We start from the raw sequence: 16,571 nt of genomic DNA, 5'->3' as shown, positions 1-16,571 counted from the left end.
TGTTTGTCTAAATCATTGTATCTGATTCATTATTTACTGAATGCTTTATGTATTAGACAAAGAACAACTAAACGAAACAATAAAAAAAAGTGTGTGTTTACAAAGGACCTTAAAATACTGTGTTTTGTGTACACATCCGAGACATCAAGGGAAGTCTGTTTTCACAACAGAAGCTAGGCTCTATGTAAGCTATTTAAAGTTAGCTAAAAGGTTTCAAAGTAAATTGTTGCATGAAACACTATGAAATCTAATATTCCTTTAATGTATGCAAAAAATTCACTCTCAAATTATTTCTCTTGGTAGATTACTAAAAAAATACACAGAATACTTTTCAGGGGAAAAATCCTATTTATAGTGATGTGCTTATGAACTCCCTCACGTACTAGTTCTTACGAGTCATTAGTATGTCAGATGATACAGCTGCTGCTTCTGGACTGACTGATGAAGTGATAAGTGCTACACAAACTGGCTTTCATATATCATTATCAAATATATGCCCTTAAACACATTGGCAAAATAGGTATTCCTTGGGTTTTGTGAATCTTTTTATATGAAAAGCTCTTACTGAAGAGTAGTAACCAGTTCAAAACAGAAAAAATACTCATGGGATTTACTTTTTTTTTATTTTTATTTTTTGGTGGTCATATAAATTTTCTGCAAGGCTTCAATTTCTGATTTGGCATTTGGCAGAAGCCCTCAAAGAAGGCTCACTATATTAGCTACCAAACCAGCGTTTTTCAGCTTCATGTGCACTAAGGCAAAGTAACTGTTTCTGTTTAACTGTTATGAATAAAATGAAGAACTGTGTACATACCGACCAAGATGAAATGGCAGTTGACAATGCCATTTTGATCAGCAATTACATCTACTAATAATATGTGGAAAAAACAGTCTCCAAAAAACTGTCCTTTCTCTATACAATAGGTAAATGAAGACCCGGGGGTCCATAATAAATACTAACATCCAAGCACATAAACAGAAAAAAAAGCAACTATTGACAGTTTTCATGCAGTTCTCAATAAAACCACAACTGCAACCAATTGTAAGATTTTTCAAACATAAAATATTATTAAGGCTGAATTTGTTGAGCATTGTTTAAAGCTTACAGAGAATTACCTTCACATGCTTTCCCATCTGGACTTGGCAAAAATCCCATATCACATTCACAGCGATATCCTCCTGGGGCATTGAGGCACTGCCCATTTTCACAGAGATTTAAGTTTTCTGAGCATTCATCTAGGTCTGTAAAAGAAAAAGAAATCGGAGGTTTACAGTAAACATGGTTTTCTCAACAACATTTGTTTCAGCTGAAGTATGCAGCGTTCCAAGGATTTTAACTATTCTCTTAGCTCTGAACACTTGCAGAAGAAACTATACCCTACTTATATGCAAAAGCTGTTACATGTAACAGCTTGGGATATTTTCTACATGTTGAAAATGCAGCTTCTAATCAAAAGAAAAATTAGCAACAGGTACAGGCTGCTAAAGGAGCTACAGTTAACAACAGTTGGAAGCAGTACACACAGTCAAATTTAGACTCAGAATGAGCACGTGAATTTTATTATCGTTATTGTTTCTATTACAGCAAAGCCTAGAGGCAGCAATTGAAATAGGAGGTTTATTGTGCAATGAGCAAACATATGGTAATAGACGGTCTCCATGCCAAATAGAAAACACTAACGAAAGTGGCACTGAAGTGAAAATAACTTGATCAGAATCAAACTGCAGTTTAACAGCTGATGAGAAAAACGGCCTTGCTACTGGGCTACACTGCCCTTCAGATAGATTGTGGCCCCTATTTTCTAGCTGACATTTTATACATTACCAAAACACCATACTTGCTGCAACAGAGTCTAGCTGTCAGTGTGAGCTTGTTACAAGTCCGTGGCTGGCAAAGCAAAGGTAGTACCTATCAGGGTGAATGCTGTATATTTTGGCAGAGAGCTTACAGAATATTTGCATACCCTAGTTGGAGCCCCAGCCACCTCTTGCATCCACGAACAATAAGCTTTCCTTTTTTTTTTTTTTTTTTTTTTTTTTAAAGTGTTCAACTGAATGCAGAATCTCTGTAAGTGCTCTGAAAGATGTAGTTTATAGACTCCTGGAAATCATCATCTGGGAAATTAACAAAAAGCCCTGCAGGTTATGAAGGCCACTAAGGAAGCTGAATCAGACTCAAGACTAAATAACACAGACTCGATTAAATGGAATCCCAGGGCTCATTTATAAATTGGAATGATTCAAATTCGGCCTTAAACCTGCTGAGCTAGATTCTCAGATGCCATGAAAACTACTGTCGTTGATAAAGCACTGCTAATTTGCACCAGCTGAAAATCTGGCCCACCAACTGCCTTCCCATTGCTTTATCCTCAACAGGATCCCCCTGCATTACCAGCAACGCTGAATCCCTTAACATAATAGCAGGGTTCCTGATGACTAAGCCTATGTGAGCTGATCCCTTCTTCAAAGCAGAAGACTGAAGTGTGGGTGGGAAACATTTCTCTAGCAATACTTTATAATCATATTTACAGTTTATAAAATGAGGTTTTAAAAGCAGCTACCTCCATCATTCTACATGTCCTGACACCATCTTTCAGGATGATGCAGTAAATAGGGCAGATAGCACAAACTCACTTGTGAAAAACAAAACAAAAACATTTTTAGGTAGTTTTATAAAATAATTTTAATAATGTGCCCTACTATTTAAATATTAATGTTGGCAGCCAGTGGATTGGGTAACTAATTGGATTAATTATATGATGAAGCATTGTTTTAGTAAGTTTGCCACCCACTCCTACTAACAAGAAAAGCTCAATGAAAACTTGCATTTTAATAAGAGAAAAATTGACTGCTTTAGGTATAATACTCAGTATCTTTAAAGTTGTCACAACTTAAAAGAAGTAGAAAACAATGGAAGATGACATTCGAGAATAACTTCAAATCTTTAAAAGCTTTTTTTTTTTTTCCTGTATTGAATCATAGACTAACTTAGGTTGCAAGAGATCACTGGAGATCATCTGGTCCAGCCTTTGCTATAAACAAGGCTAATTTCAAAATTAGATCAGGTTATTCACAGCCTTGCCCAGCTGAGTTCTTAGTAATTCCAAAGATGGAGATCTTATAATATCTTTTGACATCTGCTGCAGAGCTCAAGTGCTATCTGCTGAATCGGCAACCTAATTTCGGGAGCACCAGACCTAACGTAACACAATCCTGTAGCTGATCCACACTTTATATTCTGGTTGAATGGGAATTCTGAGTACAAAAGTTTCCATTGTGGATATTAACTCAATGGTTTTTGTGTTTAAATTATAACACTAATAAGCCTAAATGCCAGGTGAATATGCAAGCATGGTACTTGTCTCATTCTTAAGAAAGCTTACCTGTACAAGTGAAGCCATCCCCAGTATAACCTTCTTTACACAGGCAACGATAAGAGCCCATTGTGTTCTTGCAGTCAGCATGTGGACTGCACATGTGGGTTCCATTGGAGCACTCATCCAGATCTTTAAAATAAGAAAAATAACATTAGTTGTTTTTTTTTTTAAAAAAAAAGCACAACATGAATACACACTTTAGGCAGCATATGACATGACCAAACCTCTACTTCAAACGATCTTCCGTAATAAAACCCACACATATGTAGGGTCATCTGACTGGAAAAGCAGTCACAGCTTATTTACAGCCCAGCAAAGAATGCTGACAAGGTAATTGTGAATGAGGAGGCTGCGGGGCACCCTCCAGGCTAAGACCTTCTAGGACATATCCTGTTTTCACAAGGAGTACTGAGACACCTCTCACTGTCTCCCATGAGACACAAACTTTCCCGAAGTACACACAGTCTCTCTCCATGGTCCAGTTCACTTCCACCATCACACTCGCCAAATATGAGATAATGCCGATTTCACAGTTACCATGGCAGAGAATTCGCCCTCCAACGGATCATGTCAAATTGACCTAATGAGGATGATAAACATTTGTCTTCTCTATTTGTAGGTGTGGTATTGTTTTTTCCAGAGTCACCAAGACCCAGTGCTGATCAGACCTTACAAATAAACGCATACAACACTCACCTGTGCACTTGATACCATTCCCAACCCAGCCAGGGCTGCAGCTACATTTGAAACTTCCCGCTGTGTTCGTACATATGGCATGTCTATCACAGTTATGGGCTCCAATTTCACACTCGTTGATATCTGTAAAGACAGAGACATTTGAAGAGCTCATGGATCAAACTTTCTCATAGCCAGCCTACTGATATAGGAATTTTTCAAGACAGACAATGTGAACAGATGAGATCAGATCTCAGACGAGTCTCTGCTGCCCGTGGACTCCTGGAATGCAGCACATCCCCCACAGTATCTGCAAGGATGCTGATGAACACCAGCTAGGTACGGTACCACCTTCAAACTCCTCCTAGCATTATCCCCAGGCAGTTAATGAAGCCAGGTCCTGCTTTGCCAGAGATGGTGGAAGGCGGAGGATGGGCTGTACCACTGCATTTGATGGGACAGCTGATGGACACAAAGCTCATCAGGCATGCAGTTTAATAAGAGCTCAGGAAACCTAACACAATGGAAAAAGTCAGCAACCTCGGAGACATCAGGCAGCAAGTCATCCAAACTTTAACATATGCATTCATGCCAGCACATTCTATTTCAATACTTTCTATTTTCATCTTATTTTGATTTTCGGGCGTTCTCCGGCAATGTTGAAAAGTATAGACATTAAAAAACAAACTGAACTTCATTCTGCCTTGTCACAAAACAGTGTTAATACTCCATATAAGTACTTAGAGAATGTGTAAGCTCAAAGGCAAAGTTTTTAGAAATTACTACTGGTAACTAAAACAAAGCGGTCAGGAATTTTCTTACACATCTGAGCTACAGTGCTTTCTGTAACCAAGCTCTCTCTAACTGTGCTTTACATCCACGCAGGATGCAAATTATCTAGACTTCACATCAAACCACTTAATATTTATATCATTTTTTTCACCCTCACAGATACTTTTTGCTGTTGCAATAAGTCAAATCATGCCATCCTGTTAAAAGCTGATGGAAAGGGAAATCAAGCTCATGAACTCTGCATGATTCCATACACAAAAACCCATCTTAGACCCCTTTTGAGAAGATGATTAAGAGAGGGTATCATCCATCAACCAGTTAACAGTCACTCACTCAGTCACTTCTCAGCCCCAAACCCTCAGACCTCATCTACCGTTGTACCTAAAAGCAATTAGCTCTTTCAAGAGGGCAGAAGAGGGGAGCCACCGGGGAGAGTGTCCAGGTAAGACCTTCGCCATTTCCTTTATAAACATTTCTTAGGTTTTCTGCCCACCCTTCTTTAGGCATAATGCTCTACGTCCTTTCTGTATAACCTGTACATATACCCTGCCTTTTCACAAAGGCTACAGGCAACTCTGAGAAGCAGATAACATATGTCTTGCATCCTACAATTAAATTCTTGACTCCAGATTTTTTTTTTGTTTAGCTCTGTAGTGAAATTGCATCCAATCTTGTTTTTCTGAGTTTTTCTAAATGAGACATTGCTCTGAATCAAAACTCCAGACGTGAGTATCCTCACAATCTGAATGCTGAAGTCCAGATACAGATCTAAGTCTGGCAGCTGGAATCTACTGTTAATGAAGGCTGACTGCACCACAAAGCCTGAAAACATGCAAATGGACACTTACTTTTTAGAACTTAAAAAAAAGGGGGGAGGAGGGGCAGATAATCTCAAAGCATATTTGCCTTCAGTATGTGCAGAAACTCATATGAAGATAACATCACCCTAAACAGGAAACTAGTGTCTGTTAAAAATCTTAAGGGTGGTCAGAAAAAAAGAAAAAAAAACCACCCTCATTTTGGCTTGGACTAAAGGGAAAGACTAAAAGGAATTTCTAGAGGTCAGTTACAGTATACATTGACATAAAAAAGCTGAGGCAAACACTCTATATTTTAACCTTTACATGATTTTTTAAAACCAAACTGTTAAACTTTAGCTAGCATTAAGATTGCACTGTATTTGATTATTTGATGCTTTGAAACAACCAATATCTTCCTTATACCCTCTGCAGCACAACAAAACAACACAAAAACCATCATCAGTTGAGATATTTCTGCCAAGAATTCTTCTAAACCACCAGCAAACACAAACAGAAACTTGCATGCAACAGCTCCACCGCAATGAAGTCATGTTCAGGCTCAATTTTAAGGCAATCTAAAAACAATTTTTAGTTCTACATAAACTGACTGTGGACTCCATCCAATTTTGCACTGGCCCACTAACAGTTTGCACCCCATTAGTATCTCCCAGTGGAAGAGAAAGCAATTGCTGCACTTTCTCACAGCTTGTGAGCTGAGCACCTTCCCCCATGCCAGCCGTCCTTTTCCCCCATCAGCTATTTGCCACAAACACTAAAAAGCTTGGAATCTTCTGCAGGATGAAAGTTGTGAGCACAAATCTATATCCAAACAGGGGTATTCATAACGGGATCAACTTTATCAGATATCATCCACTAAAATGCCATTCTACTTGCTTTGATCAAAATCCTGAAATCCTTTTCAGCTTTTATCCACAAAAAAAAAAAAAAAAAACACAAAAAAACCACACCCACATCAGATTTCACTACTTTTTACCTGGGTAAATATCAAATAGGGAATGCAAAATACATTTTCTAATGCCATCTACCTTCACAGTGACGTTGCTGGGCTTATTTCATTGATGTACAGAAAAGCTTTCAGATACTTAGATGAAAGCTGATTGAAGCATATAAAATACCATTACCAGCTTCCTCCCAGATTGTACTTATTTTCAAAGCTATCTGCATTTAACTCACGCATTGTTCTGTTGTAATCCCTATTTTCTCCTTTCACTGCACAGCTGAGGTATAAGCCTAAATTTATTGCACTGCAATTATTTCCAAGGCAGAGGAGATCTCAGACCAAACACGGTTCTGTGTAAATGGGGCAGTGAAATCAATGGAATTTATGCCTGCTTATACTGGAGCTTAATATGGATTTATGTTACCATAAGTACTGAATTAGGACTTCACAGAATGAATCAAAAAGGAGAAGTTGAGCTCTGTAGGGGAAAATTAATTAAACATAAATATCTTTAATAAAAGCAAGAGTCCAGATTGTGCTGTCTGCATGGCAGTACAAACAGTACTACACTCTTCAAATAGCTCCAACTATTTTCATGCAATTGTTTGAAGAGCAAGGCATTACTCAGACTGAGTAAAGGTATCACAACCCAAAGAGCACAGGAGAATGCTGCTCAAGTCAATGTTTCACAGAATTATGGCCTATTCCCATTGACTTCAGTGGGATTTTCATTAAAGAGTAAAGGAATAAGTCACTGATTTATATTAACCTTCTCCTTCTGCCTCCAGTACGAATCTGTGACAAGCCAAGGAAAATAAAGACATTCCAATCCAAGACTGACACTGCATCCTCAGCCGGTCCCACTGTGCCCCAGTCCTGCTGCACACATGCTCTCAGCTCTGTAATTGCACAACTCCCATTAATACTAAGGGAGTTGTCTGCTACAACAGATGAGAATATGCGTGATAAATAATATGCAGATCTGACATCATAACAATCCCAAGCACTATGGGGAAAAAAACTATCAGTCACCCTATTTTGTTGGCTCTTTCAGTTCTCTGGACCAATATTTTTTTCTCTCAAGCCTTTGGCAATTAATAAAGCGTCTCTCCCATTAATCAAAGAGGTACAAGTGTTTAGGGCTGTGGATGTACAGCAAAAATATACGCCTCACACATACCTGTTGTGTTGGCACTATGCTTGCAAACTTGTCAGCCACATGCAAGAAACAGCTAGCCAGCACCTGCACAGAGTCCCCACGCAGTTTGTAAGTGCATCATTAAAAATCGGCCAGAGAGGAGCACAGGGAGAAGTCACTTTATTCTTGCCTATACTCTGGAAACATCCAAATGCAGAGGAATCTCTGTATTTGAACAAAGAAACACTAACCCATGACAATTCATATATCCATCACAGGGCATGAAAGCATCAAGGTACGCCGTGTACATTTCCTGTTAAATTTCACTGGGGATTCAATAGCCTATAAAGACTCTTAGCAAAGCGTGAATTTAATTCAGTCTTCACCTATAAATTAGTACTGTTTGTCAAGAATAACGCAAATCCCTTAAGCATTTTCTGATTTTTTAATTTTTTGGCACTCAATTTTTTTTATATATCTGTGCATTTTATTGCACTGACGTTCCACTGGTATTTTGAGCCTGGGCCCGATTCCCACCAGACTGGTCGTCTGGTGGAAGTCACAAGGCATTTCCTCCTCCTGGGATGCTGCCCATGTAATCAGGTGAGGAAAAGGGGCTATTAAGAAGGAATGCTTCTCAGAAGGGAGAAGACAGTGACTTCTGTCTTCTATTTCAACTTAGCACTCGTTTCAACATATGAGTGGAAACATATATGGAAAAATTCCCCTATTCTGAGCTCTGTACTTGGTGAAACTGTTTTCTTCTTTTGGACTCACTCTCGGATTCTGTTTAGCATACTGCAGTGTAAGCTCCTCCTGGAGTTTCCCATGGGTCAGGTCTAGCCTGCTATTGATCCTTACATCATCAGCCCGGGGTGCAGCATGTTGTTGCTGGACAGGCACCTACTCACAATGCACTCCTTCTGTAATACTCCCATTTGGCAGGCAACCTTGTAATATTATTATCTTTTGGTATTTGGCCTGACACAGCCAGCTCCCAAATTCATAACGGGAAATGTATTTGTTTCACTGATACCAGAATTCTCTTGTGCCATCAGGCTGAAGCACAATGTATTATTAATGGCTAGAAGCCAAAGGCAGGGAAGAGAAAGGCAAAGCAGATTGTACACACCACAAAGCGTTATGGACCTACTTCTGAGGGCAAATGACAGGGCTCACCTCTTTCACCTTATCAGCTGTCTTTCTCTTTTTAGCTGTGTTATTCTCAGCCATGCAAGTATTTAACAGCACGCACACACTCCTCCTTTACCCATTAATATAATCACTACTGAATGACAGCAAGTAGCATTCAGGACCAAACCCTCTAATCTCATCCAAAGGCCATGGCTGAACACCTTCCACCAGCCTTTCTCCAAACAGTACCAGAGTGGCCCTCACAGAGTGGCCCCAAGCTTGCTGTGGAGAAGCCCAGCTGCCCATTTGAGCACATCTACTTTTTATCTGCTGACCATCTCGGGTGACTTCTGCTCCAGGGTCACCTCACGCAGTTTGACTTTGTGAAGAGCAGCCTAGCCCAGTCCAAGCACAGTTTCACCAGGAGCACACAGCCATAACTAGCCAGGATGGGTGTAAGAGAGTCAGAGAAGAATTTGTTCCTCTGAGAAGATATCAGAGCAAGTAAAGCTGAGGCTCTGCATCAACAGTGAAATACTGCATCCAAAGCAGTGATGAATCACCAAATGCAAGTGCCAATACAGGATTCCATCTCTGCGCAAATACATGAATACTTTATTGACAGAAAAAGCAGATAAATTTGTTATAAAGCTCAGCAATCTGGAACAGGGATAGGGGAAAGCTTTGCAATCTTTCCTCTAGTGGCTATGAACCACTACTTGCCTAGAAAAATCTAAAATGAACTGCTCTCGGTCAGTCTTGCCACAGTTTGCTTTGTGAATGGAAATTACATCATTTGTAACATTTTGCCTCAGAAACCTGCATTCACAGTGTATATTTGTGTATAAAACATTTTTAATTTTACTTTTGTTACTAAGCTCTGTACACATTCTTACTGAGAACCAAGGTGGGGGGGTAAGGCTAACATCTGTGTGGGATGGGAATGCAAGTCAGTGGGTGGATTCTGAATACTGTTACATGATTGGTGAAAAACATGTTTATTTGTTAAAATGGAAACAATCAGTAATGACAAGGGAGCTGAAATATTTAGACAAAACTGTAATGGAACCCAGAGGACGTTATTTAATTGTTCTCATGAAACAGAGAACCTCCCATTCAAAGCATTGTACACATTTTTGTAATTTTTTTCCACGGGAGTTCCTAAAAACTGTGAATGCTTTTGAACTGTCTGCACAACAAGAATTGGGCCCTTGTGTCAAGGTGCTGTTGGTAGGGTCCCTCCAGAAGAAGTCTTGAAGGATGCTCTCATGGGTTCTAGCACCTGGGCCTAGGAAATTCAGCTCTGGCACTTAGGCTATGCAAGCAAGAGCTGTGGAATTCAAAAGTCTCCACCAGTAAATCAGACTTTTTCTAAGTCAGGATGTGAGAATATGCACAATGGGACCTGTTTCCTACGCTTTGGTCCCTACAAACAGTCTCCTCAGCACGAAACCAGGCTATGAAGGTCCTCCTCTGTTTCCTCCCTTCCCCAAAGACTTGCTTAAATCCAAACGATTTTTGTGAGTTGAGTATGGTCCCACCACAGCTGTATCAGCACAACTGATACTTCATCATTTTGTTCCTTAGGCCACTGGCCTCTTTCAAATTACTGAGGGTTTCTATGGCATCTGCCGTAAGTTAGGTGTCCTGGTGAGTAGCATCCTCCCTGGGACACTGACACATACCCAGGATAAACAAAGAATGGGCTGAGAGAAAGGTAAGTACATGTGAGGTGGTGAGAAGAGCCTACATGGCAGATAGCATCCATCCAGAGGGCCAGGCTTGGCTGGAACCAGGAGGGAGGGATTTCCCCGCCTCTGTTAATAAAAGAGTATTTGTTGGGACATTTGCCACTACCTTGTGTCACATGCTGCCAAAATGGTGTCTGTTTCCAGGCACTTCCCCAGAAGCCATACCTCAGATTCCTCCCTTGCCTCCAGGACCTTTCTCTGCCTTTTGCCTTCTACTAGTTGTTTCACCTTCCCTGACAGCTCCTTACTATCACTCATTACACGGTGTGATAGCTGTACCATGTGTAACTGATCAGCATGAGGGATTTCAGGTCTAGAGAACTGAAGATCTTTACATAATTTAGGGCAGAAACAAAGAACAATGAAATATTGGTCTACAGGGTACAATTAGGGTTTTCTTGGATTTAGATCAGTTCATGTGTAAGTCAAAGGCAGCTGTTACTAATGCATAGCTATTCGTCCGCAATCCAATATGCAAAGTACAACTTCAGTTCTCAGATTGTTCTATGAGAGCTGTTAAAAACCAGCCTCATATATCTGGGGCACTTACAGAAGTATATTATTAACTCAGTACAATAAGAGCAGACTAAGAATAAAAGTCTCAAAAACATTGCCAAAAATGTGTTTACCCTAAGTCTACATCAAAAATTATATTAAACATATGTTTGCATTCATATTTTGGAAAAGCCTAAGACTCTCAACACCTTGGCTTGAGACACCAGCACTAGGATTATTAATATCATGCCCTTTAAGTCTGTATATTTGAACCTCATTTCTGTTAGCTGGCAATATATGAATTAATGCAAATTCTGATTTTGCTGATATAATATAGTTGAGTAGCTGTATTGTTGCCGCTTTGCAAGAACTGAAAATATATTTTAACACATATTTCAAGCCATTTATGTTTGCCAAAATAACACTTGGAAAAGAGACCTGTTATTTGCATGCACAGCATACAATTAACTAATCCTAAACCACTGTGGCCCTCAACAGTCTGTCAAATTACAGCCAATGGCATTTTCTGTTCTCTTAGACTAACAACAATACAGTCAGCCCAATTTTGCTCCCAGTGCATATTTTATCACTCATTTCAGCAGAAGCTGCATTAAGCTGAAAGTTGTGCCACAGAACTGCAGCAAATTTGGGTAAGGATTACAATATTTAACACAAATAAGTGAAAAGAATCACAGTGAGAGGAGGTTTTGAACACTAGAAAAACTAAAAAGGCATGCAGAATCACAAGTTCAACTGAAGATTAACTATTAACTTTAAAACGTACCTGTGCAACCAGTTGTGCCTTTCTTGCCTGAATATCCCATATCACAATGACAGATAAATGAGCCTTTTGTGTTCTCACAGGTTCCGCTCAGACAAATGTTTGGATGCAGATCACACTCATTAACATCTAAAAAAACCATAATTTAAGATTTATTAAATAAAATTCTTAGAAAGTAACTAGCAAAATCTCTGAGATATGGTTCCTTAAAGACTCAAAATCAGCAGTATTGTCCAAAGAATGACTATGACTATTTATTGAAGCTTTCTATGTATATGTATGCATGTGTCTATACAGTTATATATGCATACACACACACGGACACATATATTATCTAGTTTTGCACAAACGGTTCTCAAATATGCTCCAGATTTTTAATTTAAACATGAAAATTTGTTTTGGATTCAAACTGTTTCCTGACTTTGTTCTACCAAAGCACAGTATTTGCACACAGTTTGGTTTAGTGACAAGTTTAATCAGCACTGATGATTTACCTTGCCAGAAATTTTCCAGTGTCACCCATCAGCAGTTCCTTTCTATAAGCCCTCTTTGATCTGAGCTGCATGAAAGCTTATTGGAAGAGGACCCAGAGATACACTATATAGATCACCACATCTGCATCCCAACTTGATCTGGGGGTCTACAGGAACATACAGAGATTACATCCGCTTGTGCACTAGGGCTATTCCTGTGGTCAGGTGGCCAAAATTGCAGCATAAGAGCAATACTTTTTAAATACCATTGTCTGCCTACTTGGAAATAGTGCCTTAATAAATATTTTTTTCCTTAGTTAAAGCAGATAGGAAAAGATATATTTTCACTTACCTACACAAGTTTTCATGTCCTCAGATGCCATGAATCCATCATAGCAAAGACACCTGTACTCTCCTGGGATGTTTGTGCACTGGCCTCCATCACAGATGTTAGGATTGTCTTCACACTCGTCAATATCTACAGGGAAAAATCATATTAAAACATGCTTTAGATATATTATCTTTACGCAGTGCAACCAACCATAACCACAGCAAGCAAACATTTTAATGCTCTGGTAATCACAATCAAGATTGAATCCCTGAACAGTATATTGCAAAACTGTCTTGATGATTAAACTCGCCATCTCCTGGTAAAGTCAGTGGCAAACATTCCCCTCTTGCTCCAACAGGAGCAGGAACGAGCTTTGTAGGTAAAAAAAAAGTCACTAAGAAAAAAATACGGAACCTTTGTCACATCACATGGCCACATATAATTGTATCTTTTTAGATACAATCCATCATTGTTGAAGTCACTGGAAGCTCCAAATTCAAATACAGTGACTTGATCCAGTCAAGCTCATGATGTGAATGATTACAGCACATACATTCATGCCACTAAGAGATTTTACGATGGTTTTTGGGTGGGGTGGGTTTTTTTTGTGGGCTGGTTTGTTTGTTTGTTTGTTTTAGCATTTCAGCAGACTGGCTAGCTCAGCCACATACTTACGTTCTCCAGCATATAAGATGTTTTTTTCAATTCATGAAATTGGCCATAACTGATTGGGGCCAACTGCAGAAGCAGACTTTATTATATTATTGCAGCCATGCTAAGGTCTGGAATCTTCCAAAGTCCCTGGGGTTATGTTACTGTTCCTTGTAAAAATCCCTAGAATTTCCCTCTATCAGCACCAACATAGACCAGCAAGGACAAAAATCAGAAACTCTGCTTAATGATTCCATGGGAAAAAAGTCAGCACAAAAAGGACAAGATTCAGGAACCCCCTTCTGAGAGCAAGGGTGTAACTCATTATCAGACTGGTCTATTGTGGATTGCAGTAATTATGCAGCTGCAGAAAATGAACTCGCTTTAACTAAAAATATTATGTTCGTTATTCTTCTGTATTTCTAGCAGTGAATATTTGTGTGGATACACACAGCTTCTGCAAGGAAGAAGGCTGATTCACCCCTGTTCATCTTAATGAGCAAATAACATTGGCATGGACACTAGCATGGAAATGTTAATTTGGAATGGAATTTGAATAAACATGCAAAATTAAGCTCTATAAATTGGGATAATAATGACAGAAATAAAGAGCTTTATTTATTAACCTGTCACTGTACTGATTTCACAGTTGGGGGAAAATCATCTGACAAAGAACCTGTTCTTTCACCTAATTGAGCTGATTATTTATGCATAACCTCACCAATTCAAACCTGACCTACTACTGAACTGAACAGCATTCTTAATAGCTCAATTATCAAGAAATATATTCCATAATAGCTTCTAGCTCTGTATGATGTTAAAAATAAAAGACACGTTCACACAGGGAGCAAACTGAAAATGTAAAATAGGTGTTTCACATACTCAGGTCACAATGCTACTAAATCACGTACCTTGCACAAACATACAACACAGTACAATCAGTCATTCTGTGCAAAAAGTAGAATATGTTGCAAAAAAACATTTTTTCTTATTTGTCACTAAGTTTGGGTAGAGGCCAAAATTTCAGCATGCAGACTTTGAATATTCACCATACACTTATATATGTAATTAACTTCTCTTCATAAGAAGAATGCAGCATTTTCAGATACTAAAAGCGTGGTGAAGGTGGTCTGGGTATTTTCTTGGGTAGAGTTTGACTAGACATCCAAAAGTGTCTAGTATTTCTGCTACCCATACACAACGCACGTGCAGACATAGCTGATATGTCTCTACACAAACTGTAGGAAAAAGCATCTGACTAAAATTTGATCACTGTTATTTGTGTTCACAATTAATTGTATCTACAATCTTTCCTGGGTATGCTCAGATAGATCTGTAATAATACCGAAAATCTGGTATCTCATCCTTCAAATCCTACCTATTGGCAATATTCCTTAATGGAATTTCATTCATTCTCATATTTTATATTTTAAAAAAATCTAATACAGTATGCAGGAAATACCAGAGTTTCTCTATAAACATAGAATTATAATAATATCAAGTGGTTTGTGAAGTGAGGATAAAAATTATCTTTTAGATTTGGGATAGCAACCTGTTCTAGCATGACATCAGTAGCTCCCCACAGATGCAATCATTTGTTGGAGTGTGAGGCATCAATTCAGTATCGTATTTTGTTTTAAGTACATGGATAGGCCTAGAGAAATCAGCATACTTATGTAAACCTCCTTACATGTTAGCTATTGCATACAAGTCTTTCTTAGAGGAGAATATGAAAATGAATAGCTAGCAGCTATTAATGGCTGGCCTGTAAATGAAATTTTATTTTTCAGAGTCAAGGCTGGATATAAATATGCAAAAATTAACAACTAAGATCAGATGGTTCCTCACCCAGGTTAAGATCTGACTACAAACCTCTAAGGACTTTTTTATGCTCAAGTGGTCAAAGACATTGAGAACCTGTGCCCTCCACATAGCAAAGACAATTGCTCCCTCCCTTTTTAAACCTGAAAAGGGAAAGATGATAGTTTTCTATTCCAAAGCTTTTAGTTTAATAGGCAGGAAGATGCTCTAAACGATCCACTCTGTTCTTGGTTTTAGAGATTTCTCTGGTTGACTAAGGGCAAGAAGGGCTAAAACAGAGGAGAACTGTTTCTAGCCAGCAGACTTGAAATCCCTAAGACTGCCTGAATATGCACTTGTGTTATTTGTACCCAAGTCAAGCCAAGATGAAAACAGAAAAGCGGACCACAGAACCCTGCTGCTCCCCTCCCTCTCATGTATCTGCTAATCCTGTCAGGTTCAGATTCTGGTTGAGGCACAATTTTGATCAAATGGTTTTTATTTTTGCATTCAAAAAGCGCCCAAAACAGCACTGTTGGCAAGTTTTTGTATGAACTTGCCTTCACAAGAAACTTGACCTATCCCTGCTCACTAAAGCAAAATATTTCTAATTTAAGTATTTGAGGTTTTGAAATATTTAATTTCAGGGTCAAATTTGCACTTTTCTAGTTGATTTCTGTCTTTGTACAAGGGTCAGATGCTTGCTGAAGATTGGCTACTTTACAGCATTGTGACAGTGTAATCTTTCAATGGGGGGCAAACTGAATTAAACCATGCTTTAAGGCTCTTTTATCCTTTGGAATGGTAGCGAATGGCCTCAGGGTAAATAAGATCCTGGTCAGAGGTCTATAAATATTTAGAAATTCTAAATGTGAGTTCTCTCTACTAATTCAGCATAGAAAACTCTCAATTTGTTCAACTATAAAGGCAATTCTATTCCAAGGGATTAACTCTGTTATATTTCTCATGCTCTTCAAGGAGTTCTTGGATGCAATTGGCAAACAGCTGGCAGATATTCACATGCTTCAGCAGTTCAGTGGTTGTGCAGTAAGAAATAAGAAAAGAGCAGAGAATAATTATCTTTCCACTAACCTATGTGGAAATCACCAAGTACAATCCACATACTGGGATTATGACTCCCAGAATCCCAAAGGAGAACACCCAGCCATTACAGAGCTCTGATGACAATTTTCTCACAAACTGTTTAGAGTGCAACAGCGCTGTTTCCTAAGAAAGATTCGCACTATTCAAATTTCAGTTTGTCTGAAAGTCATTCCGTTTTGAATGAATGCAGGACACTTGCGTTTGACTAAATAAAGAATTAAAAATAGGATTTTTTTTTTGCTTGCTTAAGAGCAGACAACACTGCATTTCTGCCTATTTGTTCTCCAATATAATCATATGGTATACAT

The 16,571-nt window shown here is 38.8% G+C and overlaps 1 protein-coding gene across 6 annotated transcripts in view; it reads right to left on the bottom strand.

Annotated features, from left to right (window-relative positions):
* The window catches only part of FBN1 (fibrillin 1), a 156,514-nt gene that overhangs the window by 37,326 nt on the left and 102,617 nt on the right, over positions 1–16,571 (bottom strand). For 5 of the 6 annotated variants that reach the window (XM_040569672.1, XM_040569675.1, XM_040569674.1 and 2 more), the window contains 5 exons: positions 12,730–12,855; positions 11,908–12,033; positions 4,074–4,196; positions 3,384–3,506; positions 1,117–1,242 (listed from right to left, as the gene is read on the bottom strand). In XM_040569672.1, the coding sequence (XP_040425606.1) occupies positions 1,117–1,242; positions 3,384–3,506; positions 4,074–4,196; positions 11,908–12,033; positions 12,730–12,855 (624 nt within the window). The remainder of the gene's footprint in view (positions 1–1,116; positions 1,243–3,383; positions 3,507–4,073; positions 4,197–11,907; positions 12,034–12,729; positions 12,856–16,571) is intronic. The other variant, XM_040569677.1, reaches the window with a different exon arrangement.

Source organism: Cygnus olor, chromosome 11 (genome assembly GCF_009769625.2).
Source record: "Cygnus olor isolate bCygOlo1 chromosome 11, bCygOlo1.pri.v2, whole genome shotgun sequence".
NCBI lineage: Eukaryota > Metazoa > Chordata > Aves > Anseriformes > Anatidae > Cygnus > Cygnus olor.
The sequence above is the reverse complement of the archived record's forward strand: the minus strand, read 5'-3'. Positions and strand labels throughout refer to the sequence as shown.